Source organism: Cynocephalus volans, chromosome 2 (assembly GCF_027409185.1).
Source record: "Cynocephalus volans isolate mCynVol1 chromosome 2, mCynVol1.pri, whole genome shotgun sequence".
NCBI classification, from domain to species: domain Eukaryota; kingdom Metazoa; phylum Chordata; class Mammalia; order Dermoptera; family Cynocephalidae; genus Cynocephalus; species Cynocephalus volans.
The window spans coordinates 216347634-216374724 of record NC_084461.1 but is presented as its reverse complement, the minus strand read 5'-3'; the positions used below and the strand labels follow the sequence as shown (position 1 = coordinate 216374724).

Here is a 27091-nt window from a genome sequence, read left to right as displayed (position 1 = left end):
ATCAACTTCAAATAATTGTGGTTGTTATATCTTCTTCCCCCCCCCCCCGGTTTGTGTGTGTATGTGTGTATGTGTGTGTGTGAATTTATATATTAATTTTTAGCTCCCACCAATAAGTGAGAACATGTGGTATTTCTCTTTCTGTGCCTGACTTGTTTCACTTAATATAATTCTCTCGAGGTCCATCCATGTTGTTGCAAATGGCAGTATTTCATTCGTTTTTATAGCTGAGTAGTATTCCATTGTGTAGATGTACCACATTTTCCGTATCCACTCATCTGATGATGTACATTTGGGCTGGTTCCAACTCTTGGCTATTGTAAAGAGTGCTGCGATGAACATTGGGGAACAGGTATACCTTCGACTTGATGATTTCCATTCCTCTGGGTATATTCCCAACAGTGGGATGGCTGGGTCGTATGGTAGATCAATCTGCAATTGTTTAAGGAACCTCCATACCATTTTCCATAAAGGCTGCACCATTTTGCAGTCCCACCAACAATGTATGAGAGTTCCTTTTTCTCCGCAGCCTCGCCAGCATTTGTCGTTCATAGTCTTTTGGATTTTAGCCATCCTAACTGGGGTTAGATGGTATCTCAATGTGGTTTTGATTTGCATTTCCCGGATGCTGAGTGATGTTGAGCATTTTTTCATATGTCTGTTGGCCATTTGGATATCTTCCTTAGAGAAATGCCTACTTAGCTCTTTTGCCCATTTTTTAATTGGGTTGCTTGTTTTCTTCTTGTAAAGTTGTTTGAGTTCCTTATATATTCTGGATATTAATCCTTTGTCAGATGTATATTTTGCAAATATTTTCTCCCACTCTGTTGGTTGTCTTTTACCTCTTTTAATTGTTTCTTTTGCTGTGCAGAAGCTTTTCAGTTTGATATAATCCCATTTGTTTATTTTTCCTTTGGTTGCCCGTGCTTTTGGGGTCGTATTCATGAAGTCTGTGCCCAGTCCTATTTCCTGAAGTGTTTCCCCTATGTTTTCTTTAAGAAGTTTTATTGTCTCAGGGTGTATATTTAAATCCTTAATCCATTTTGAGTTGATTTTAGTATACGGTGAGAGGTATGGATCTAGTTTCATTCTCCTGCATATCGATATCCAGTTATCCCAGCACCACTTGCTGAAGAGGCAGTCCCTTCCCCAGTGAATAGGCTTGGTGCCTTTGTCAAAGATCAGATGGCAGTAAGTGTGTGGGTTGATTTCTGGATTCTCTATTCTATTCCATTGGTCAGTGTGTCTGTTTTTATGCCAGTACCATACTGTTTTGGTTATTATAGCTTTGTAGTATAGCTTAAAGTCAGGTAGTGTTATGCCTCCAGCTTTATTTTTTTTGCTGAGCATTGCTTTGGCTATTCGTGGTCTTTTATTGTTCCATATAAATGTCTGAATAGTTTTTTCCATTTCTGAGAAAAATGTCTTTGGAATTTTGATGGGGATTGCATTGAATTTGTATATCACTTTGGGTAGTATGGACATTTTCACTATGTTGATTCTTCCATAGCCATTTTAACAATATTAATTCTTGCAATCCATGAACATGGGGTATCTTTTCATTTATTTATTCTTCAATTTCTTTTTTCAATATTTTATAGTTTTCATTGTAGAGGTCTTTCACCTCCTTGGTTAATTTATTCCTAGGTATATATACATATTTTTGTAGTTATCGTAAAATGAATTTTTATTGATTTCTTTTTCAGATAGTTTGCTATTAATATATAGATATGCTACTGACTTTTGTATGTTGATTTTGCATTCTGCAACTTTACTGAATTCATTTATAAGTTCTGCTTTTTTTGGTGGAGTCTTAGGATTTTCTACATATAAGATCATCCCATCTGCAAATAGGGACAGTTTAACTTCCTCCTTTCCAATTTGGATGCCTATTATTTCTTCCTCTTGTCTAGTTGCTCTAACTGGGACTTCCGGTTCTGTGTTGAGTAGAAGGGGTGAAAGTGGGCATCCTTTTCTTGTTCCCAGTCATTCAGTATATTAACTGTGGGTTTGTCATATATTGCCTTTACTGTATTGAGGTGCATGCCATCTATACCTAGTCTGTTAAGAGTTTTCATCATGAAGGAATGTTGAATTTTGTCAAATTCTTTTTCTGCATCACTTGAAATGATCACATGGTTTTAGTCTTTCTTTCTGTTAATGCGATGTATCACATGTATTGATTTGCATATGATAAACCATCCTTCCACTCTTAGGATAAATTCCACTTGATTTCTGAATAATGTTCTAACTGGGTTTAGAATCCTAGTTCAACAGTTATGATTCTTTGGTTACAAATATATCTCATTGGCTTCTGAACTGTATTGTTGCTTTTAAAAGTATACTGAGTTTAATTGCTTGCAGGTATTCTGTTTTTTCCCCCATTTGGTTATATTTAGAATATTATCTTTGTGTTGGTTTTTGTACAGTTTCATGATAATTTGTTTAGGAGAGGTGTATTTTTGTTCATACGGTTTAGGACTTGTGCTTCCTCAGTCTGAAAATTCATGACCTTCATCAAACGGACAGTTCCTCATCTTCAACTCTTTCTTGTCAATGGACTTCTTTACTCTCTTTTGGGATTCCTATCAGACATATATTGGACTTTCTCATTCTGTCCCCCATGTTTCTTAATTTTTGTCTTGCTTCATCTCTACCTTTTATATGTATCTTCCATTCTACCACTATCAACTTTCCTACTTATCACTTTTCTTTCCACTTATTTCTAGTATGTATTTAAATCTGTTTATTACATTTTTTAAAACATCACCAAAGCTACATCTAGTAAAATAATTAAATTGTCTTCTCCTTTATTCTGTTAGTATGTTGAATCACATTCCTTGATTTTTGATTGTTAAATAAATATTTGCATTCCTGAGCTAAACCTCACTTGATCATGATATATCATCCTTTTTATAAATTACTGTTTCTGATTTGATAATATTTTCTAAGAATTTTTATGTCTCTGTACATGAGGAATATTAGTCTACATTTTCCTCTTTTTCTTGGTAATATCTTTGTGTGGTTTTGTTATATTAGGTGAAGTTAGACTCCTAAAACTAATTGAGAAGTGTTATCTCATTTAAGATTGGTGTGATTTCTTCCTAAAGTATTTGATAAAATTCATCAGTGAAACCATCTAACCTTGAAGTTCTCATTGTGGAAAGGTTTTTTGATAAAAGAAATTATTTAACAGATATAGGCATTCAGATATTCTATTTCATCTAGTGTCAATTTTGGTAAGTTGTACTTTTAAAGGATTTTGTGCATTTCATCTGACATGCTGAATTAATTGGCATTCAGAAGTTTGTAGTATTCCCTTATTTTTTTCTTAGGCTCAGTAATAATAATCACACTTTAATTTCTTACATTGGTAATATGTATTCTTTCTCTTCTTGATCAGACTGACAAGAAGCGCATCACTTTTGTTGATCTTTTCAAAGAAACAAATTTTGGCTTTTAAAAAATATTTAATTGACAAAAATTGTATACATTCTTGGTGTACAACACAATGATTTGATATACATATACACTTTGTAATGATTACTACAGTCAAATTAATTAACATACTGATCACCACCCATAGTTATTATTTGTATGTATGTATGTGCATGCGATGTGAGGATATTTAAAATCTGCTCCTATCAAATTTTAAGTAAACAATACAATTTTATAAATTATAACCACCATGCTGCACATTATAGCCCCAGAATTTATTTATTTTATAACTGAAAGTTTGTACCCTCTGACCAACATTGTCCCATTCCTTTCACCACCACCACCCCCCACCCCAGGCTCTGGCAGCCACCATTCTACTCTCTGCTTTTATGGATTTGGCTTTTTTAGATTTCACATTTAAGTGAGATAATGCAGTATTTCAGTTTCTGTGTCTGGCTTATTTCACATGGCATAACATCCTCTAGGTTCGCCTATTTGTCACAAATGGCAGGATTCACTTCTTTTTTATGTCTGGAGAATATTCCAATGTAGGTATATATACTACCACATTTTTTCTTACCCATTCATCCACCAATGGACATTTAAGTAGTAAACAACTTTTGTCTTTTTAAATTTTCTCTCTTGTGTATGTATTCTCTATTTTATTGATTTCTATTCTTACTTTTTATATCTTTTTTCTTCTTATTTTTGGCTTAATTTAATCATTTTTCTAGTTTCTCCAAATTCCAAATTTAAATCTATTAATTTTAGACCTTTCTTGTTTTCTAATGTAAGCATACGAGGCTATTTTTTTCTTCTTAGCAGAGTTTTAACTGCATTATACAAAATTTGATATGTTGTATTTTTATTACCAGTTAGTTTTAAATATTTTCTAATTTCTCTTGTGATATTTTCTTTGACTCATAGATTATTTATAAGTGTGTTTATTTTAAAATTATTTTACATTTTCCTAGATATCTTATGGTTATGGAATTTGTGACTCTCTTTTCCAGCTCTCTCCTGTCTCCCCTTTCTCTCTTGTAGCCATGGTGGTTTAACACTTCATTCTTTTATTTTTTAAGATCAGAAAGACAGATGATGCTACTGAAATTTTAACTAACTCTGTTTCCTGAATGCAGCCCACCTCAGGCCAAAGACCCCCAAATGAGAAACTCACTCTGCAGTCATCATTTTCTCTAAGTTTGAACTCCTTACTGAAATCTGCCTTATTTTGTTCAGTCACTAGAGGTCTCAAGTAAATGGATTTGTATTTTGTCAGAGGCTGTGGCAGTTACCTGTGGGAGGATTAGTCTGTTACGAACTTACTCTGCCACATAGCAAGCAAACATTTAAAATAATTTTTTAAATAAATATTTTCATTTATAGAATTACATGCGTTTCCTTTTCATACCTGCCTGCTCATTTCCTTAAGTCTTGTTCTTTCCTTAGAAATGCAGTTTCTTCCTTTACCTTCTCGAACATTGACATATATTTCAGATTCCTCTCTTACTGGAGATTCCTGTGTATGGTATCACCCTTTTGGTGTGTCTGCTGATAGTTTTCATATATGGATTATAATTTAATTTTAAAACTCATCATCAATGATAGCTATTCCCTGTGGGATTCTTCATGTCCCACTTTGTGGAAATGTTACCCAGAGTAGTGGTTTATTGTTTCCAAGTAGACACTGTTAGGTCCCTGGAACTGAGAACCTGACTTTTAGAAAGCCCCCATGCTTCGGTTTCGTTTCTCTAAGTTCCATTCCTCTAAGTTTTTATCTCTCTAAGTCTCTGTTCCCACAAGCAGGCTGAGCAAGCTGTACCTAGACTCTTTCCCTCCCTTAGCCCAAGGTTTCTGTCTCCCCAAGTCTCTGTTCCCATGAACAAGCTGTATCCAAAATGGAACATTGTGACCGTCTTCCTAGGCTAGGCCAGATGCCAATCTTAACCCTATAAAAGAAGACACCCAACTGCCTCTCCCACTGACGCCATTTTTCAGCTCAGCCCGGCAGGTCCTCTTGTTGCTTGCTAATAAAATCTTCTCTTCTTCCTTTACCAGGCTAGCAGCTCCTTCCTCAGTGACCTTACAGACACAAGTTTTTATTTCAATTTTATGATGCAGCCTTTTCAAGCTACGTGTTTACTAAGAAATCATAATTCACATATCCGTCTGGTGCAGACCTAATGTTCTAATTTCTTGTGGTTAATATATTGTATTTTCCAGTATGTTATCTTGATCAGGTAGCCAACTTCCTTCTTGCATGTGAGGTTTTATTCAAATCTCCATTTCATTGATGAGATAGCCCTTTTTGGTACCTGAATTTATACAGAAATCTCGGTTCCAAATATCCACCATGAAAGATTCTGAGGCTTCAAGTTCCTTGTCTTAGTAGGTGTTAAAATCCTAGCCTGAGCCATATTTGGCTTCTGCCAATCTAATTTCACTTCTCATTTCTACAGTAAAAGATATCCACTTTTTATTTAGACCCATGACCTTAGATTAAAGATAACTCTGTCACAACTCCCTCTCAACTTACTCTTTACTAAGTTTTTACCAACATGATTTAAAGTTCTGTGTGCATCTACTGGGACAAGTCATTAAAAAGAGAGAGGATGTCTCTCACCTTCCTTCCATCCTGATGCTTAAGATATGCCCAGTCTTGTACCATGTAAGTAGTGGCCATGCCTTTGGGTCCATTTAAGCAAAAAGAAAGAGTCCAGAAAAATTTCATGAAGTAAAATGGCCAGGCTAGTGCAGGACCTTTGGATTATTATGTGAAACAAAATCAATGTTCATATTGTTCAAACTATGGTATATTAGAGTCTCTGTTACCCACAGATACACCTATGAAAAATTTTCTCACGTAATTTTTTAGCATTGAATTTCTTCTTCCTTTTTGGGACATGGAACTTCCTTCTCCTTTCTTGTTTTTGAGCTCGGCTATGTATTTATTTTTAAAATATGTTTAGCATTTCAATATATATGAAGGTGACAGAGAGAATTTATGGAAACTGCTCAGTTTTTGACAATTCTGGATGTATGCTTTGTAATTCTGAACTCCAGAATTGTCACAGCTGGAATTGGAATGCTGTAGGCATTATCAACGAATTACCTACTTTAAATTAAAAATTGTAGAATATGTTAAGGTATCCATCTGCTTTGTCAATTAAAATTTACTTATATATCAGTTTTGTATTTAATTTGTTTTGATTTTATTGATTCTATAAGAGCTGTAAATACTGGACAATTATGTTCCACTTTATTTTTTAAAAAATTTTAATTGAGAATGTTTACATACAGAGAAATGTGTACATCTTCAGCTATAATTTGTTTAGTTTGATTACATTGTAAGCCCATGTAACCAATATCCCTGTCACATTCCTACCAGCAGTGTGCAATGTGAGGGTTCCGCTCAATATCCTTCTCAACACTTGAACTTTTCAGTTTAAAAAATTTTAGCCATTGTGGTAATGATGTGTTGTATTTTAAATGATATTTCGCTAGTGACTAAGTATGTTTTTTTATTTATTGCTCATCCTCATACTTTTTGGTGTACTATCTGTTTAGACCATTTTGCCCATTTTTTAATTGGGTTGTTCATCTAGTTATTACTGATTTTAGGAGCTCTGTACATAACCTAGATACACATCCTTTGCCAGATATATGATTGTGAATGTTTTCCCATCCTGTGGCTTGCTGTTTTGTTTTCTTAATGATGTCTTTTGAAAATCTAAATATTTTGAAAAGTTTTATCATCTTAGTTTTATGTTGAGCCCTATCATCCATTTCAAGTTAATTTTTTTACGTATGTTAGTGAAGTAAAATTTGATTTTTTTCCAATAAGGATGTTCAGTTGTTTCAGTAATTTGTTGAAAGCCTTCCCTTTCTCCCTTGAAGTACCCTGGCACATTAAAAAAAAAAAAATGTCAAAGTGTAGGTGGGTCTATTTCTGGACCTTCTATTACATTTCATTGATCAATATGTTAGTCATTTTGCCAGTTGGTATTGATTACTACAACTTTATAATAAGACTTTAAATTAGGTAGCATAATTCCTCCAACTGTATTCTTTTTTATTCAAAATTATTTTAGTTATTTTAGATTTTGTATTTTACATAAATTTTATAATCACCTTGTCAATTTTCACAAAAAAGCCTTCAGATTTTGATTTGGTTTGCAGTTTTGATTGGGTTTGCATTGAATCTATAGGTCTATTGGGGAAGTATTAACCTATTAGCAACACTAAGTACTCCAGTCCATGAACCTGGTTTGCTTTGCATTTGTTTAGGTCTTCTTTAACTTCACCCAGCAATGTAGCGTAGTTTTCAGTGAAGAAAATGTGCATGTGTTTCATTAAATCCTATGTGTTTTTTGGCACTATTGTAAACAGAATCTTTAAAAATTTACTTTTCTAATTGTTTGCTTCTGATATGTAAAAGTACAATTGATTTTTGCATATTAGCAAGAAACCTATGAATTTGATAAATACAATTACTTCTAGTTGTTGTTTTGTAGATTCCTGCCAATTTTTCTTTAATAAACTCAATGTCATCTCTACGTAGAGACAGATTTACTTCTTTCTGTCCTATATTTATAACTCTATTTCTTTTTCTTGATTTACTGCAATAGCTATCAATCTAGTAAATGGGAAGTAGAAGTGGTAAGAGTGGGCACTTTTGTTTCTGATTTTATGAAAAAAATGTAAATTTCATTACTAAGTATTATTTTAGACACAGATTTTTTACAGATGCCTTATAACAGGTACCATATATTGAGTTATCCATTCCAGATAAGAGTATATTTCTGTATCTGTTTAGGTTCTTAAAATGTTTCTCAATACATTTACCAGTTTTGCTACAAGATTCTTGAATATGGTTTTGTAGACTTATTACTCAACAGTTGATAGTTTTGAAACAATTTTAAATGATAGTTTAGACTTTTTAAAACTTTCCATTTCTCATTGATTTTTAGAATACAATTAATGAATTTACAATAATATTTATTTCCAAAAACCTATTTAACTATCTTTTTAATTTTAATATTTTAACTGTGGATTTATTTGGATTTTTTTACATACATAATCATATTATCAAGAGTCATAGTGTTGTTTAATTATTTCCAGTTTTGGGTTTTTTTTTTTTTTTTTTTTTTTTTTTTTTTTTTTACTATTTTTAGGTTTCCTTGATTGGGCTGGCTAGGAAATTCAGTGTGATATTGTGTAGAAGAGGTGAAAAAGGACATCCTTGCTTGATACTGGTTACAAAGGGAATGCTTTCAACATTTCACTGTTCAATATTAAGTTTGATTTGCCTTAAAGGCAAATGTTCAATTCTTTAAGTCAAACATTTTATATATATATAAATTTATATATATATATATATATATATATATCTTAAGATGAGTATGACTTCTACTTTAATCACTTGATACAGTGAATTGCATTCCTTGATTTTCTAAAGTTAAGCAAATCTTATACCTCGAATAAACCCAACTTTATCATGAAATATATTTCTCGATATATTGCTGGATCCTAAACGTGTATTTGTGTCTTCATTCCTTACCAGATATCTTTCATTATTGATTTCTAGTTTAATTAAGTTGCAATCAGAACCTCTTTGTATCACTTTATGTCTTTTTAAATTTCATTTGATTTGTTTTAGCTTGCAGAATATATTCCATCTTGGTGAATGTTCTGTGCACACATGAAAAGAACTCATTTTCTGCCATTGCTGGGTGGACTGTATCAAGTAGGTCAAGTTAGTAGATAATGTTTTCATCTGTTCTATATCCCATTTTTTTCTGTTTACCTTTTTTTAACCAAATACTGAGAACACTCTTGCCATGTATCAAAATCAACTCAAATAGATTAAAGACTCAAATAATAGACCTGAATCTATAAAATTCATACCAGAAAACATAGAAGAAACACTTCTGGATGCAGTACTGAGCCTTTCAGTTCTGTAAGTTTTTGCTTCGTGTATTTCAGTTGTTACTTGGTGCGTATACATTTTACGGATTTACCTCTTTATCATTATGAAGTATCTATCTGAATCTCCATAAAATTTCTTGTTTTGAAATCTACTTTGTTTGATCTTATTATAGCTAATTCTGCTTTCTTTCGATTAGTTTTTGCATGGTATGTATTTTAACATCTTAACATAAACTTTTATTTATATATTTCACATGGTTTTCTTGTAGTCAGCATATAGTTGGGTCATCATTTTTTTTAATCTAACATAACATCTTGTTTTAATTTAATTACGTTATAATTTATATAACAATTGACATAATTTGGTTCAAATGCAGCTTTGTCTTTTTATTTGTTTTATAAACCCTTTTCCCCTTTGTTTTACTTTCTTTTGGATTAGTTAAAATGTTTTTTTCTCTTTTTAATTTCACTTTATCTCCTCTTATTCACTAATTGCCTGCGCCTTCTTGATTTTTTTTCTTTGCTGTTCTGGCTGTCACTCTAGGATTTACAATATAGATGTTTTACAATATACATCTTTAACTTTAGAGTTAATAGTAAAATATACCATTTCACAAACAGTGTAAAAAATTACAATATATGCCCATTGTTATTCTGATGTCCTTTGTGCTATTGCCATACAGTTCACTTCTATGTATGCTACAACCCCAAAATACATTATTATTGTTGCTTTAAACAGTGATATTTTAAAGAACGTCAAAATGAAAAATAGTATTTTACATTTACCCGTGTATTTACCATGTCTGCTGACCTCAATTCCATTCCAATGTGTAAACCATATTTCCATATACATTATTTTCTTCTGTCTGAAAAACTTCCTTCAGGTCTGTTGGCAATGCATTCTTTCAGGTTTGTTATTCTAAATATTGTCCCTAATTTGCCTTTAATTTTGAAATTTTTTATTGTTGGTTAAAGTATTCTTATTGACTTATTTATATATGTATTTTTGGTACTGAAATTATGTGTCTTTATTTTCTTCTGGCTTGCATAGTTGCTGACAAAAAGTCTAATGTCATTCTTACATGTGTTTCCCTGTACGCCTTTTTTCTGTAGCCCTTTTTAAGATTATTGCTTTATCACTGTTATTTAACAATGTGATTGATGTGCCTTGGCACAATTTCTCTATCTTTATATAGACGGGTATTTGTCGAACTTTTTTGGTCCACAGATTTATAATTTTCATCAGCTAGAAACAATTTTAGTCATTTCACCAAATATTTTTCCCCAACTCCTTTTTATTCTGGGACTCCAATACATTTACGTTTTACTACTTGATATTGTTCCACAACTAACTAACACTTTATTTATTTTCAAGCTTTATTTTCCTTCTGTACTTCATTTTGGATAGTTTCTGTTGCTATGTCTTCAATTTCTGTCACTTTTTTTCCCTACAATGTCTAATCTGCTCTTAAAACTATCCATTTATCTTTCAGTTTAGAAACTGTATTTTTTTTGTATAGAAGTCCTTTGAGTCTTGAATATATTACCTATTTTTCTCAGCATGGTTATTGTTTCCTCTACCATTTGGAACATATAGAACATATTTATAATAGCCGTTTGCATTATGGTCTGTTTGATCCTTTATGTCTATCCCTTCTGGGTCTGTTATTGACTGATTTTTTTCCTGATTATGGATAATACTTTCCTTCATCTTTGCATGAAAAATAATTTTTTTACTGAGAATCTATTTTGGACTTAAAGTTACTGATTGCTAGAACTCCTTTTACTCTTAAGTGCTGTTTTTTTTTTTTTCTTTCAGCACATAGTAAAGCAATTGGAATCAGTTGGATGTTTTTGAGACTTGCTTTTAACCTTTGTTTCAGCAAGTCCAGAGGAACCTTTTGAGTAGGGCTAGCTAATCCTTACTACAAAGGTGATATACTTCTGAAGAGTCTACCAGATGTCCTGTGTACTACAAAGTTTCTTCATTGGAACTGTTGGCCCATATTACTTAGCTTCCACTGCTGGAAGTAAAATATCCAGATTTATTTTCTGTCATAACAAATCTAAACTAATTTTAAATTTAAATAAGTCTGCTAATAAGCATTTCCATGACAAGCGCCTACTTCAGAATTCTAATTCTAAAAGTTAGAAATGGCAACAATATCTTCAATTTCTTATGATGTTTGCTTTGATTTGTTCTCATAGGACTTATCTATTGGATCAATGGATGATTTGATAAGAATTCAGAGACGAAATTAATAAATAAAAATTTCTATTACTCTTGATTTCACAATCAGCATTTTGTCTGAATTCAGAACATCCCCAAACAGGCCAAAATTACCCCCATTTCTAATGCATTAATTTTTTTCTTTTATAAAAGAAAAATATATAAGACAAGAAAAACTATGAAGCCCTACCATGGCTGCATGGAGTTTTGAGTAAAGAAGGCACTGATGACACCACTTCGAATGACCTTTTTGTCCCATGCTTTGTTTCAAGGCCATTTACTGTAGTACAACTGCTGATGTGTGGGAGGTGTGCCTCATCCCCTTGAGGTAACATTAGAAAGGGTTATTGTGAAGGAAGACATGGGAAAAGAAAACATCAACATGGCACTGTAACTGCATGTATATTCTCAGGCAGATCAGTTTTGGAAGGTGTACAGATGGGAGTTAAGGAAATTGAAATTGACTCCTTAAAGTGTATTCATATATTTACTGCTAATGGATACAGGGTTTCCTTCTGGGGTAATAAAAATGCTCTAAAATTAGATGGTGATGGTTGCATAACTTGGTGAATACCCTAAAAAACATTAAATTGCACACTTTAAATAGGCAAATTTTATGGTATGTGAAATATATCTTAACAAATTTGTTTAAAAATCTTTTCATGTCTGTGTATCCCTTAGGAGACTTCATGTATCCTAACTTAAATATCAAGTCTTTAGAAACTATAAAATCCACACAGAAAAATGATTAATAACATAATCCTTAAATTCAGAAAGTATCTAGGTTTATACTTTGGTTTTATATTTTCTATCTGGTTGATCAAGAGTCAATTGCTTAACATCACTGGGCTTCAGCTTTCTCAAGTAATATGAGAATAACAACACTATCCTGTTTAGAAGCAGAGACACGCAGGATTTTTGTTCAAGTGATATATTGGGGCAGTGTTCTCAGGTGAAGCGGAGTGAGGGGAGTAGGGCAGGATGAAGAAAAAAGCTAGCAAGAATGCAGTCTCAGCTGGAGACTAGTTTTAGTCTGTTCCCTCAAGGAAGTCAGTCAGTCACTGGCAACCATCTGGGGGGACAGCGTGGGAGAGTGCAGTCCTCCAGGCTGGTGGCTATTCCATCTCTCTTGGCTACTGGGGCAGGCACATTTGCCACTAAATGGGGACTGTGTGGAGCACCAGCAGCATCTGCTGCTCACTCCTCCCCCACAGTATTGCTGTAGTGATGGCACCAGACAATGCATACTCTACAGAGACTATAAAGATCTGCACAGTGCCTGGCACATGAGAAGCACTTTGTAGATAGCAGCTATTTTTCTAAGGTGTAAAATATCAAATACACAGTGAAATAAACTAATTATAAATATTGTTTAACACCACCAAGAAAATCTTACTGTACATGTCGGCTCCTCATCAAATGTGTATGTGTGATTTATTGAGCATCCTTCATGATGAGTTTGTAAAGGAGTAACTTTCAGGGGGCTTGTCCAACCTGAAAATAAACCAAAAATGCATGTGCTTTGGGTTAAAAGCACAATAACAAAATTTCTTCTTTGATCAGAAATATTTCCAGTTAGAAAGCTAAATTATTGTGTTAATTGATTTTTTTAATGAGTTATTTAATAACTTTTCTGGATCTCTCAGCAGTGAGAACAGAACATCTCTGAAATTTACATGTTACCATAATTATAATAGTGTAGAATTATTTGTTGTTTATTACTTATTATTGGAAGAGACTTGTTGAGTACTGTAAATCTGTGTACGTGCAATGTAGACATGTTGGGGATGGTGTTGACACAAAGCAAGTCTGGTTACCATGTAGATAATCCATATAATGATAGATTAAAAATTCTAAGAGACTAGCAAATATAAAAGCAGCCTTCAAAAAGTATTTACTACACCATAAATGGAAACTGATGAGGAAATAAAGATAAAGAACAGGGGTCCTGGTTTTGAGGTGCCCATGAGCAAACGGAAAATACAGACATGTAGGTAGATAATTTCAATATAATATGTTAACTGCAATAATAGTTGAGCTCAGAGTGCTGTGGGGGTGCATAGGAGTGATATCTAGTCCAACCAGATTGTCAAGAAGTGGGGACATCTTCCTGAAAATGAATCCTGATCTAATCTTGGCAATAGAGTGGGACCTGGATTAAAGAAGTGGAGGAAGGGTAGTTGTTCCAAGCATGGAAACAGCATATGCAATGGAGTCCTGCCCTGTGAGAGCATCATAATATGAGCAAAAATTACAAAAGGTCAGATATAGCTAGATCATAAAATGGTAAACAGGTCATAATGGAAAAGGAACAAGAGAGGGAGGCCAGGGTCAGGATATGATGGCCTTGGACATAACCTGCAGATGGATTGCACTTGGAAGGTTTTAATCAGAGAGATTTATAACTCTGGAAAATTACTCTGGTTTGACAAGTATAGATGAAGAATACCTCTGATAGATTCCATAGAGATCCTTTCTTCTACTCTATGGGAGCTTCTGACTTGGTCCTCTACTTCATAGAGTCCATGTGAGAAAGAATGTGGGTGGCCAAATGGAGCTCCATGTTTTCCCATAGGCCCTGTTATTTATTTATTTTTTTATAAAAAATTCCATAATATGATGTTTGGCAAAAACTATGTCACAGGAGAAATATTCAAGGGCTATTCTATGTATTTTGTCTTCTTATTCATGTATATTTTGTCATCTACTAGTTATAGATAGGTTTATCTTTTAACACCTAAAATATCCTTTGTTAGTGGTCTTCCCTGAGTTTTCTCTCTTAATATAGCTAAAGTAAGTCAATTTTGTTGATCTTATTGAAGAATCAACTTTAGGCTTAGGTACTGTTCTGTACTGTTTTTCTATTCTCCATTTTATTTATATGCATCAAACATCAGAAAGTCCAAAAAATATGAAGCAAACACTGAAAAAATTGAAGGGAGAAATGGACAGCTCCACAATAATTGTTGGAGACTTTGATACTCCATTTTCAATAATGGATTGAACAAGCACACAAAGATCACTAAGGATCAAAAGACTCAAGCAATACTATAAAGCAATTTGACCTAATAGAACAATCTACCCAACAACAGCAGAATACATATTTTTTCAAGTACACATGGCACATTCTCCAGAATAGAACATATGTTAGGCCACTACACAATTCTTCATAAACTTAAAAGAACTGAAATCATGCAAAGCGTCTTTTCAAGTCACAATGAAGTGAAACGAGAAATCAGTAAAAGGTGCAAAACTGGAAAATTAACAAATACATAAAAATGAAACACTATACCACAAAACAACCAATAAGTCAAAGAAGAAATCACAAGAGAAATTAGAAATTACCTTGAGACAAATGAAAATGAATATATAACAGAAGTTATGGGGAATGTTGTCAGCAAGATGGCAGAGTAGAAAGCCCTGGACCTCCTTCCCCACATCAACACATTGGTTCAGCAACAATTCACAGACAAATTCTCCTTGTGAGAAATTCAGAAATTAAGTGAAAGGCTACTGGACTCTGGGAGAATGCAAAGCCAGACTCACTGAAGCTGGTAGGGAAATTCCGAACACCTTTCAGAGTCCCTGCCTCTGGTGCAGTGCCAGACAATCAGGAAGAGACCCTCTAGCTTCCAGCTTCATTCAGGGGATAAAAGGTTTAACATGCCCAGCATCCCAACTTTTCCAAGAAGTCTATCCAGAGGACTGGCTTCTGTCTTGCTGATTCTGGAACCCCGTTGGTTCTGGCACAATCTAGTGACCCAGCAAAGAACATAGATAGCAGTTAGGGCTGGGAGATGCCATAGGTTCTCCCCTCATCTGCTCAGCACAAAGTGAGCAGATAAAAAAATCTCAACTCGCAGCTTCCCCCTGGGAAGAGAAAGAGTTAATCCATCCGTGTGCTCAGTGCTCCAACTTATCTGGGGTTGCTCAAAGAACTAGCATCAGCCATGGATCTCTGATGGGTCTGGCTCAGTCTAGCCACCTGGGAAGGATAAGGATGGTGGCTTGGGCTGATAGATGCCATAGGTATTGATCTAGAGGTAGCCATCATGGATATAGAGGTCATAAATCATAAAGTGAGTTGATCCAACATACCAGCTTCTCTGGAGCTAACCAAAGAACTAGCATCTGTCTTACCAGTCTTGAAGCTCTGATAAGTCTGGCACAGTCTAACTTCCTACGGGAGAATGGAGATGAACTGGCAAATACCATAGCTCACCCCTTGCTTAGCACAGAGCAAGCAAACAAAGACCCCCACTCTTAGCTTCTCACAGGGAGGGAAAGAGTTGGTAGAGAGCCCCAGAACTTCTGGCCAGGCTGATAGATGGGGGTCTTCTTTACAAGGCCAGTTCATGAAGACTGGAAGAGTTTCCTGCTTTGCCTAATGTGCAAACACACTTAGAGTCAAGGAAAATGAAGATGCACCAAACAAAGGAAAAAGGTAAATTTTCAGAAATAACCCCTAATGAAATGTAGTTATATGATTTACCTGACAGAGAATTTAAAATAACCATCATACTAGCTGAAGTCAAGAGAATCACAACTGAAGAGAGAGATAGACAACAGTACAAAAATAGTAGGAAACTTTAATACCCAACTATCAATAATGGCTAGAACATCCAAACAAAATCAGTAAGGAAAACAGAGAACTTAAATAACATGATTTATTACAGCAGGTGGCACCATAACATAACCTTTGAAACTATTAATAACTAATAATATCTACTATTAATTAAATGCTTTCCCAGGTTCTAGGGATTTTGCTAAGCATTCTACATGTCTTAAAACATTTAATTCTTACAACTGTATAAGAGAAGTACTATTATTTCCAATATATGTATGAAGGAACTGAAAATTCTGGACTTCACACAATCTGACATTTATTGGTTCCTTTCTCTATGTTAGGTATTTCTATATGACTTACATCAAATGGCCCTTACTATCCTATGAAGTATTACCATAATGTAAAAACAAAGATACACCAGCATACAGAGAACAGTAACTAAACAAAGATACACCAGCATACAGAGAACAGTAACTAGCCTTGGGTCATACAACAAATAAGTTTTGGCAGGATTTGAGCCCAGAAAGTCTGACCCTACAGACTATCCTCTGAATTCCTCTGTAGTACTGAGTTAGGTGGTGAAACACAACAGTCCAGATGAGCTCTATAGTTGGTTCCTAATTGTTGGTGCAAATTCCTTTAACACCATTTTAGTCCTATGCTAGCTTTACTTAACCATTTCTTTAATCTATAATTTCTTAGAATAATGTTTTAGGAGTCCACTCTTAGAAGAATTTATAAGAATAACCAACAATGTTGTTTTTATAATTAAACTAGACTGGGGTTTTCTGCTGACAAAGTAAGTGGCATACTTGCCTAAAATAGGAAGAATGACTTTAGTTCCTTTAAGGAAGTATTCTCAACAATGAACACTATTATACATTGAAATATTAGCAAAGGTTGAGGTCAAGTTCCTTTCTTGTCTAGAAAAACAGTCACTATGTAACAGCCTGAACAGAAATGACCCCATTTTGTTAAGCCTTTGAATTTAAAACTTGTTCTCTCCTGTAACCCAAACCACATAGTGTGCAGCTAATTGCCAGAACACAATACCTCTTGCTTTCACACTGTACACAAAATAGAGAAAAATTACTAACCCAGATGGCCATTCTTTCCTAGCTTACTAACCTGATCTTATTTGAGAATAACAGAAACCGAGCCCATGGAGAATGACGCTGGCCAACTCTCACCTAGAAAGCTCCTTGATAATTATTTGAAACACTCAAGCATGTTTGCACATCACACTTGAATCAGCTTTCCATCACAAATCTCTATAAACCCTCTAGCAAAGCTGGGAGGGGCGGAGATAGTCTTTGAGACGTAACTCTGCCATTTCTCCAGGCTGCCGGCTTCCTGATTAAAGCCTACTTTTCCTTACTTCAACTCTTGTCTCATAATTATTGGCTATTGGGTGATGAGCAATCGGACCTTTAGGATCTCAGTAACAACTAGTTCAGAATCAGTGAAATACACTGTGCTGTGGAATGCAAATCAACAGCACAACCTTTATCTTATGCTTACATCTCTCCAAATTCCTCATTCTGGCTCAAAAATGGGTATCTGGAAGGTGGAGTTGGGAGAGTTATCTTGTGGGGCTTTTCATTTTGATTACCTTTTCCTTCTATCCTTATCCTCTTCCTAGTTCCTAGAAACTATGGCCTCTCTCCATGGAGGAGTGGCAGAAACCATGAAACCCCACTGCCCCAACAGGTGGTAGCCCTACTGTTTTTCCACACATTTTAGTCTTCTGACTTATGGCTGGGTGTTGAAGAGCAGCTGTGGAAGGGTGGTGCATCCTCTGACACCAGAGCAAGACTTGCATCTCTTGCCTTTAGCCTTTTCTTTTACACATGCTCAAAGATCCTAACCTCTTTTCACTTCCTGCTGGCCAGACACATGTCTGTATACGATATAGTCCCTGTGGCTCTCCTTTGGATATGTTCTCATCACTTCTGGGCTAGGCCTGTGACCATAAAGAGGATTTATTGCAGAGAAACCACACAGTGCTGGTGTCAGTAAGGGGTTACCAATCCTGCCTCCAGGGCTGTGGAACTATTTATGCAGAGGTTCCTTCTTTTCAGCTCCTGTTCTGACTGGAATCCAAAAGTTTACTTTCAACTACTTTCCTATTTCATTAAAGCCCCTGCAACCTCTTTCATAACCATCAGATTTTTTTTTTTTTTGAAACAGAGACAGATAAGGAGGCTTGCTGCACAATTATCAAAGTGATACACAAATTCCCTAGCGGTAAATTTATTCCATTTATCTGGAATAAATGACCTGTACACGCTGTGTTGGTCACTTAAACTAATGAATGCCCTTTTTCATAAACCAAATTTTGTTTTACAAATAGGCTTATAAAAGGTTTACCATTCTTTTTTCTTACAATCCATAATTTAAATATAAGAAAATCTTATTCAGTTCTTTATAACGTTATGTTAATTTAACTGCAAAAATACTGAATCTTATATCCATGCTTTCCTCTTTCATGCGAGGATTTTAAAAAATCACAGTCCATGTCACTTTGTTTACCTCCAAGTCTTGCTCTGATGGAAATGTCTGGTACTTCCCTGGAATTCCATCTTCTGTCCTGTTGAAGTTCTTCGGATAGGATTTTTTGTCTTTTCATTGCTGTTTGAAATCCTGTGTCTGGTCTGGGAACTCGATGTTGAGGTTTCACATCACTGAAATCCACTAGATTTGGTATGGCTCTGCCAATGCCAGGCTTTAAGTCAGCATCACCACCAGGACTCATAAAACCTGAACAAGAATCACCTAAGGGCACATCATCTCGAAGTGGAAATAGTGGAAAATCTGGCCCATATGGAGGCGGATAAGGATAGTATAAATGGTAGTCTGGTAGAACTGAAGGGGGATGAGAGTGAAATTTAAGAAAAGTAGGGTTGCATTTTTTTTCAAATCTGCCATAGTTATGTCTGTCCTCAAATCCTTTCACAAAAGGCATGTTCATTTTCCTAAGGAGATAACAGTAGTGTGGGTAATCTGTATTCTCGACAGCCTTTCTTCCTGAAAGAATGGACCTTTTAGGGATACTTATCTTTCCAGGTGTGTGCTGAAACTCCATATCCATAGCCTTTCTTTTTAGAATTTCTGATTAATTGTAAATTGTTTCTGATGGGCCTTTTCTCTTTAAATATATAAATTCTTGTATTTCCAATAATTAAAGATTAGGGTTAACCTAAAATAAAATCGATTCTGATTCTAAATGCTGGTAGAATAGGTTTTTTGCGTTTTTTTGTTTGTTTGTTTTTCTTTTTTAAGGTAAAAGTTTTCCTCACCAAAGGAAGGATAGGGTAGTAAAGGAACAGGGCAGAAAATAAAAAGCTGAGCCCTTGTTGCTTGGCAACACCTAGAACTCTAAACACATTTATTATGTACATCATAATTCTTAAGAAAAAACAAAAATAGCCTTGGTAGTAATATTTCCATGATATTTTTCTCCCCAATGCTCAGAAAACCTGTGTTCATTTATTTATTTTTAAAATTTTCCACATGTTGATATTTTATCGGTATCAAATATATTTATATTAAGGAGTATAAATAAGGAAGTTAATTCAGTGACAATATATTTTTTAATGAATATATGACTACAATTCAATATTTACCCTGATATAACAATTTATAACATTTTCTATCTAAATAAATGTAAATTCAAGTGCACCTCAAAAAATAAATGTCTATTATTCTAAAGTTAAATTGGTATATCTAACTTTTAAGGAAAATAATTCACAGATTATAGTCAAAGTATAGGTTAATCCTTTACATGCCCTGAATTATCTTTACTTCCATTAATGCTACCATGATGTCCAGAGTGAGAGTGAAATAAGATCTCATTTAAATCATTAATATGCTAGTTCACTTAAAAGCTCTTTTCAAGTACGTAGTTTGGTTTTGCATGGCAACTGCCACCACATGAATTCCAAACATTAGAATTTGGGGATAAAAGCTCACATCATCTTTACCGCAGCAAAAAGGGTGAAACAGGAAGATTCTAGCTTTGAAGAGCCAGGCACGTAACGTAAATTATGTAATAAGACAGCAAAGGGTGGTGATATCTGTGGTGTAAACAAAACACCTATGCCCTACCTAAAGCTATTAAATTTTTCAGATATATTACTACCAACAACAGGGGAGGCTGAATTAGGCAGTTAGGCCATCAGTTTGAAACCCTTCATCCACAGCATCATATACCCAGTGACAGTTTTTAGTCCACTCAGAATCACTCATTTCTTCATATTAAAGGTGACAATCATTTGTCATTAGGCATTCTATCTTTAGTTGGTCAAACTTCATTCTTCCATGTATTTGCACCAACTGCATAAGATTTATTTCTACTTTATTTCTCTTCTTGCTAAGTGAATCCTTCTAGAAACAGAAAAGTAGAGACACAATTCTCTTCCAATTTCTCTAAAACAAGTTCTGGGTATAAATGGACTCAGGCTGTGTAGGGGACAAATAATAACACTCATGGGTTTATAATTAGAATGGATTCCTGTTACAAAAGACAAACTAACAAGAGAAGAATTGAAATTTATTAAAACATATATTTTCTATACACATGGGAAACACCAGAGCATTCGTTCTCAAAGAGGTGGTTTTGAATTCCAGCTTACACAGCATCTTCAACAGGAATAGTACATTTTTATATGGAAGTCACAAGACAAAGGAAAAGGACTTTGAGCCTCTGTGGGCAGCAACTTGGGGTAAAAGGCAAACAAAGGGCATACTAGGGTTACTTAGTAAAGCCTACTAATATAAATTCCTCTGGTATCATCTCAAGGCTGACAAAGGTCTAAACTGTCCTCCGCCGTTAACCTTTGTTCTGCCTGGTAGAGGGGAGAGACAGAATACCTTGTCTTTGTAAATCCATGTTCTGCTTTTAGGCAAAGAGGGGAAGGCAGAGAGCTCTGCTGCATCCACTGCTTCTGTCTGCAGCTCAACAATCCCTGTATTCTGAGGAGGCTGTGGGGAAAACAGGATAATTTAGTCAGGTTCCCTCGGCTCAGGTCTGGTTGGGGCTGTCCAGCAGCACATTCTTAATTCTTGTAAACAAGTTGTGTGTGGGTGGAGTTAGAGCACATGTGCGCCAATGTATCTTTCTAAGTAATCGCTTTTGTGTGTTCTTGGTTTGTAAAGCAGAGCTGGCCGGCAGAGCTCGCGTATAAAAATAGAGCATGTTTACTCTGCTGGCAGCTGCTCAGTTTTTTCTTTGGACTTTGCTGGTTGCAGTTGAGTTCTGAGTTTCTCTTGGTACTGTCTAGTTCTTAAATGTGTGTGTTCTGAATAAAGATTATTCCTTCTTCAACCAAGGCTCCAAGGACCTTTTTGCCAGTTCCCTAGCTCATAGACCTGCGTGTGAAGAGTTTGTGAATGGGCTCCAAGGGTCTGTGAGCTCCAGACCCAGCTCTATCTCTACAGAGGTATATTCTGGTCTCCCACATTTGATAAGTGATTTTATATGTTTTTCTAAATTTAGGTAATATAATAGATCTTCCAGGCAGAGTACTGCATGAAACTCAATCTCATCTGAGGTTGTTTCTTCCATTCTTCCATCAAGCTTCTTCCTGGGGCTAAAGGCCTTACCGTTAATTCTCACTAGATGTGCACTGCATTTATATCCCAATTAAGTTGTGTACATTCATTAAGCACTAGTTGCTGACATTACTAGATCCCGGTAATCCTCTGACAACTGTATATGCATTAACTCATAATTTCCCACTATCTGTTGTTCAGAATTAACCCCCAAACCGTGAGACTCTGTCTGCCACCTGGTTTACTAAAAAAGGGCATTTCCACTATCACAAATACCATGCAAAGGAAACAGCGCTGGCTCTTGGAGCCAAGGTACCTCTCCCAGCTCCAGAATCTTCGACATGTCGCTTATGCTCTCTAAGATTCTCCGAGTGGCGAGTGCCGTTGTTGTCCTGATGCCCTAGCTGATGCTCGGCATGTGGGACGAACGCTGCCCCCTCCAGCAGCGTCAGGAGACAGGCCCACGAGTCCGCGCCCAGCCCTGGTAGACCACCCGGCGGAAGTGGCGGCGTCCGTACGGTTCGCTCTTCCGGTCCACCGCCCTCCAACTTCCGGTGGCGGGTGGGCGCGAGCCGTGTTAACGACCTTCTGCCTGGACGGCCGGCAGGCGGCGGTGGCGTGTGGATGGAGGCCTCGGCCCCCGGCCGGGCGCGGCGGGGCTGGCGGCGGGCCCGGGCTGCGGGCTCCCCGCTGTCCCGGGCCGTCGTCCTCCTCCTTCTCTCCGCCTTCCTTGCGCGGGCGCCCCGGTCAGGTGAGGGGCGGCGCGGACCAGCCGCGGGGTAAACCGCTACTCCCTCCCCCGAGAGCTGCGTTTTCTTGGGTCATATGCGCAGAAAGTCCTGTTTGTATAAAGAAATACTGTATTCACTGACACCTGACAATAAAGGTTTATTTTTGTAAAGAATTCGTACATTTGCATAGAGGAGCGAATGAGTGGGGAAATGAATAAGGTATGGATAGATAAGTAAAACATCCGCAGTCCAAGTTTTAAAGTGACACTGGCTTTTAATAAACTCCCTAATTCAGTCCATGGCTCATTGCCAACTTTACATCTCAGTGCGTGTGCTCCTTTGAATGCATTTCAAGATGAGTAGGCATCCTGCTGCTGCTTTGGAATTATCCCCGATGATGGTGCTCCATCTACTGGTTTTCGCTGTAAAATGCAGGAAGTATTGGGATTTTCAAGATTTGACATGGAAAGAACTGAAATACTTTTCCATACTGTTTTCAAAGTACATTTAAGATACTGATTAGCTGACACTGAAAAAAGAAGTGAGAGTTTAGTTGAACTGTTGTTTAGAAAGATATTGGCTACATTATTTTGGTTTCAAATGGTGTCCTTTTTAAAAATGAAATCTCTCCCAGAATTGGTGAAAAGCATAAAAGAGATTTGTTTTAAATGCTAAAAAATGTTCAAATGAGGGAGAATGAAAAAAAGATGTCCTCTAAGAATGTAAATGTAGAAGGGATGTGGAGGTAGGCATGGGATGGGGGGAGAAAGTAAAGAAATGGAGTGAATGGAGATTATAAAATAGGCCAAAGTCCAGGCATCAGGAATCCAAAGATCATCTTCTGTAAGCATGAAAATAACCAATAGGCTTTAATTGCCTTGTACGAAAAAGATGCTTCTTGACTATGGTTCATAGCCTTGTACTAGGAGCAAGGATTGTTTTCATTTTAAAATTTTGCCTATCTTTTGATCCAGTAACAAGATTAGACCTATAAGGGTATAAGAAGTAGAATAAGCAGTCAAATACCTTGATATGTAAGCTATGAATAGTACAGACCTGACATTTATATAGCATTTTATAATTTGTACAATATCCCATTCAGTTCCTGCAATAACTCTGTAAGGCTGGAATTATTATTAGTCCTATTTTGCCGATGAGAAAACTGAAACTCCTAGAGTTTAAAGTGACTTCCCTAAAACCAGTCAGTAGAGAATGAAAAAAAGATGTTCTCTAAGAATGTAAATGTAGAAGGGATGTGGAGGTAGGCATGGGATGGGGGGAGAAAGTTCCGTTCCAGCAGAATCAGGATTTAAACTCAGGTCTTCTGGCTTTGGATATCGTATTCTTTTTCTTTGCACTTTACTCTGTCTCTGTTAAAAGTTATTTGGGTCTAATGCTTCATTGTATTTTTGTACTACCCCTCCCGCTTGTTCTGTTCATACTATTATGCCAATCACATTTGCTCATTCAACAATGAATGAAGACTCACAGAATATATTTCACAACTATTATTTAATATTTGCTATGTGTAAGTTGTAGTGCTCGTTACTTATTCCTGATAAGTCAACATTAACACTGATTCTCCTATCAATGGAGCTTATAATCAAATAAAGTGATAAACATGCATAAAGCACTATAATACAATGTAGAATGAGTGTTATTAGAGAAGTGTTAGTGATGTACTATGACAGAGAAATAAAGACAAACAGGTGGTTTGAAGAAGGAAGAACTTGTGATTTGGTTCTTGAGTGGTGGGAGATTTGGACTTTTACAAACGAAGAGTGTACTAAGTGGATGCAGAAAAAGCCGGAGGTGAGATGTAATAGGGAGAAGCAATAGGTAGATTAATTTCACAAGAACATATGAAGGGGAGTAGAGTTGGAACAGAGATATCAGATATCAGAGGAAATTGATTTATGGGTCTCCTCTTCAAACAAAATCAGATATACTGTGATTCTATACGACTTGACTATTTTGGAATTTCTAATGAGGCAAATTGTTGATCGTTTTTTTCCTTTTTGTTTTTGATAGTTGGATATTTGGTTCGATTTCCAAGAGGTTTTCACTTGACCCGAGATTCTTTGAAAATAGTAGGATCAACTGGCTTTCCAGGTATTCATAGGTAGATTTTTAGTAATTTTAAGAAACTTATTAGCATTTGTTTAAATTTTATCAGTCTTGTCCAAAAGACTAATATTTCCCAATTATCCCAGTCTCCTAAGACCCTTTTCCTTTTACAGAAATGGATTAATGTTGTTTCCATTTAGTTAGATTCATTCAGGTCTAATTCTGTTTGCTATACTTGCTTATGTATACAAATAATTATTTCTAAAAATTGTCTAAAGTTGCCTATCATGTTTTTTTCTTATTAGATGATAATTAGCTATAATGTTAAATGTATGCAATTCAAATATGCTAAAACTTTTTTCAAATGAGATGTTCTTGTAAAGATTTTGAATTCATAAGATTTTGCACTGACATGAGGCATAGAAACTACAACATTTTTTGCATTTTTTTTATTGAGGTAGGTTCACATGCCATAAAATTCTTCGTAAGTATACAATTTGTTTTCTCTAATTTCGCAATATTTTTATCAGCCCCCAAAGAAACACCATATGCATTATGCACTCTCCAGCCTTAGAAACCGCTAATCTACTTTCTATGTGTAGAGTTGCCTATTCTGGACATTTCCTATATGTGGAATCTCATCACTCTTGTGTCCCTTTGTGTCTGTCATCTTTAACTTAGTGTAATGTTTTTAAGGTTCACCCATGTTGTAGAATGTATCAATACTTTATTTTTTATGGGTGAATGATAGTCCATTGAATGTGAACATATGTTTTCCCTTCTTGGGTTGGAATTGCTGGGACATATGATAACTTTATGTTTAATATTTTGAGGAATTGCTAGGCTGTTTTTCAAACAGCTGAACTATTTTACTTTTACACCAGCAATGTATGAAGGTTCAAATTTACCAACATCCTCGCCAACGCTTGTTATCATCTGTCTTTTTTATTATAGCCATCCTAGTGTATGTGAGGTGGTATCTCATTGTGGTTTTGATTTACATTTCCCTAAGAGCTCATGATGTTCTACCTCTTTTCATGTGTTTTGTGGCCAGACGGGTATGTCTTTTGCTGAAATGCCTACTCAGGTTCTTTGCTCATTTTAAAATTGGGCTGATTGTCTTTTTGTTGAATTGTAGAGTCCTTTATATAGTCTGGCTACTAGACCCTTATCAGGTGTATGATTTGCAAATATTTTTTCCCATTCTGTAGATTTTGTTTTCACTTTCTTAATGTGTTCTTTGAAGCATATGTGTTTTAAATGTTGATAAAGTCTAATTTCTATTTTTTTTTTTTCGTGATGTTGCTTTAGGTGTCATATCTAAGAAACTATTGCCTAATCAAGTGTCACAAAATTTTACTACTATGTTTTCTGTTGAGTGTCTTAGTTTTGTCTCTTACATTTAGGCCTTTGATCTATTTTGAGTTAATTTTTGCATATGGTTGCAAGGAAGAAGTCACACTCATTCTTTAGCATGTGGATATCCAGTTTTTCTGGCATCATTTGTTGAAGAGAATATTCTTTCTCTATTAAGTTGACTTGGCACTGTTATTGAAAAGGAATTGGCCACAGATGTATGTGTTTATTTTTTAATTGTAAATTTTATTCCATTGATCTATAAGTTTATCCTATGTAAGTACCTTGCTTTGTTGATTAATGTTGCTTGATAGTAAGTGTTGAAATTATTAATTGTGAATCCTTCAAATTTGTTCTTTTCAAAATGATTTTGACTACTCTGGGTCCCATGCAATTCCACATTAATTCAGCTTGTCAATTCCTGCAAAAAAACTTCCATAGGGATATTAATAGGGATGACATTGAATCTAGATTGATTTCAGGAGTATTAGCACCTTAACAATATTAAGTCTTCCAGTCCATGAACTTGAACTTCCAATCCATGAACTCCATTTATTTAGATCTTCTTTAGTTTTTCTCGATTATGTTTTGTAGTTTTTATTGTACAACTCTTACATTTCTTTTGTTAAATTTGTTCCTAAATGTTTTATTATTTTTGATGCTATTTTAAATGGAATGGTTTTATTTATTTAGTTTTTGGATTGCTCGTTGCTAGTGTATAGAGATACAATTGATGCCTTCATATTAATATTGTAAACTGCCACCTTGCTTAACTCATTTATTTGCTCTATTTTGGGGGAGAAATTCCTTTGGATTTTCTGCAAATAGCGATAATTTCATTTCTTTTCAGTCTGAATGCCTTTTTTTGTTCTGTTTTGTTTTTGCCAGTTACTCCAGATAGAACCTCCAGTTCAATACTGATGATAGCAGATATCCTTGTGTTATTCCTAATCTTAGGGGAAGGGGAAGGTTTCAGTTTTCACCATTAAGTACAATGTTAGCCGAGAGCTTTTTGTAGATGCCCTTTATCAGGTTGAGAAAGTTCCCTTTTGTACGTAGTTTGTCGAGTGCTTTTATCGTGAAGAGGGTTAGATTTTGTCAAATACTTTTTCTACATCTATGGAGATGATCATTTGGTTTTTATCTTTTATTCTATTTACTGTGATGCATTACATTGATTGATTTTCATATTTTGAACTAGCCTTGCATTTCTGGAATAAG

At 35.4% G+C, this 27091-nt stretch overlaps 2 protein-coding genes and 1 long non-coding RNA gene across 3 annotated transcripts in view; 1 reads left to right on the top strand and 2 right to left on the bottom strand.

The window, feature by feature from the left end:
• Positions 1–19257, bottom strand: part of SPMIP7 (sperm microtubule inner protein 7) — a 52426-nt gene extending 33169 nt beyond the window's left edge. Inside the window, exons 1-2 of the mRNA XM_063088135.1 lie at positions 18696–19257; positions 12993–13090 (exon numbers count right to left, since the gene is read on the bottom strand). Coding sequence (XP_062944205.1) covers positions 12993–13090; positions 18696–19254 — 657 coding nt within the window. The 5' untranslated portion in view covers positions 19255–19257. The remainder of the gene's footprint in view (positions 1–12992; positions 13091–18695) is intronic.
• Positions 19258–20694: 1437 nt separating this feature from the next.
• On the bottom strand, positions 20695–22225 carry LOC134371201 (uncharacterized). The gene is made up of 2 exons (XR_010022704.1): positions 22033–22225; positions 20695–21146 (listed from the first exon to the last, which is right to left on the bottom strand). It is a non-coding gene; the product is annotated as an uncharacterized LOC134371201 (long non-coding RNA).
• A 100-nt stretch (positions 22226–22325) lies between these two features.
• Positions 22326–27091, top strand: part of ZPBP (zona pellucida binding protein) — a 126863-nt gene continuing 122097 nt past the window's right edge. The window contains exons 1-2 of the mRNA XM_063088162.1: positions 22326–22467; positions 24479–24559. Of these exons, the coding sequence (XP_062944232.1) occupies positions 22341–22467; positions 24479–24559 (208 nt within the window). The 5' untranslated portion in view covers positions 22326–22340. The remainder of the gene's footprint in view (positions 22468–24478; positions 24560–27091) is intronic.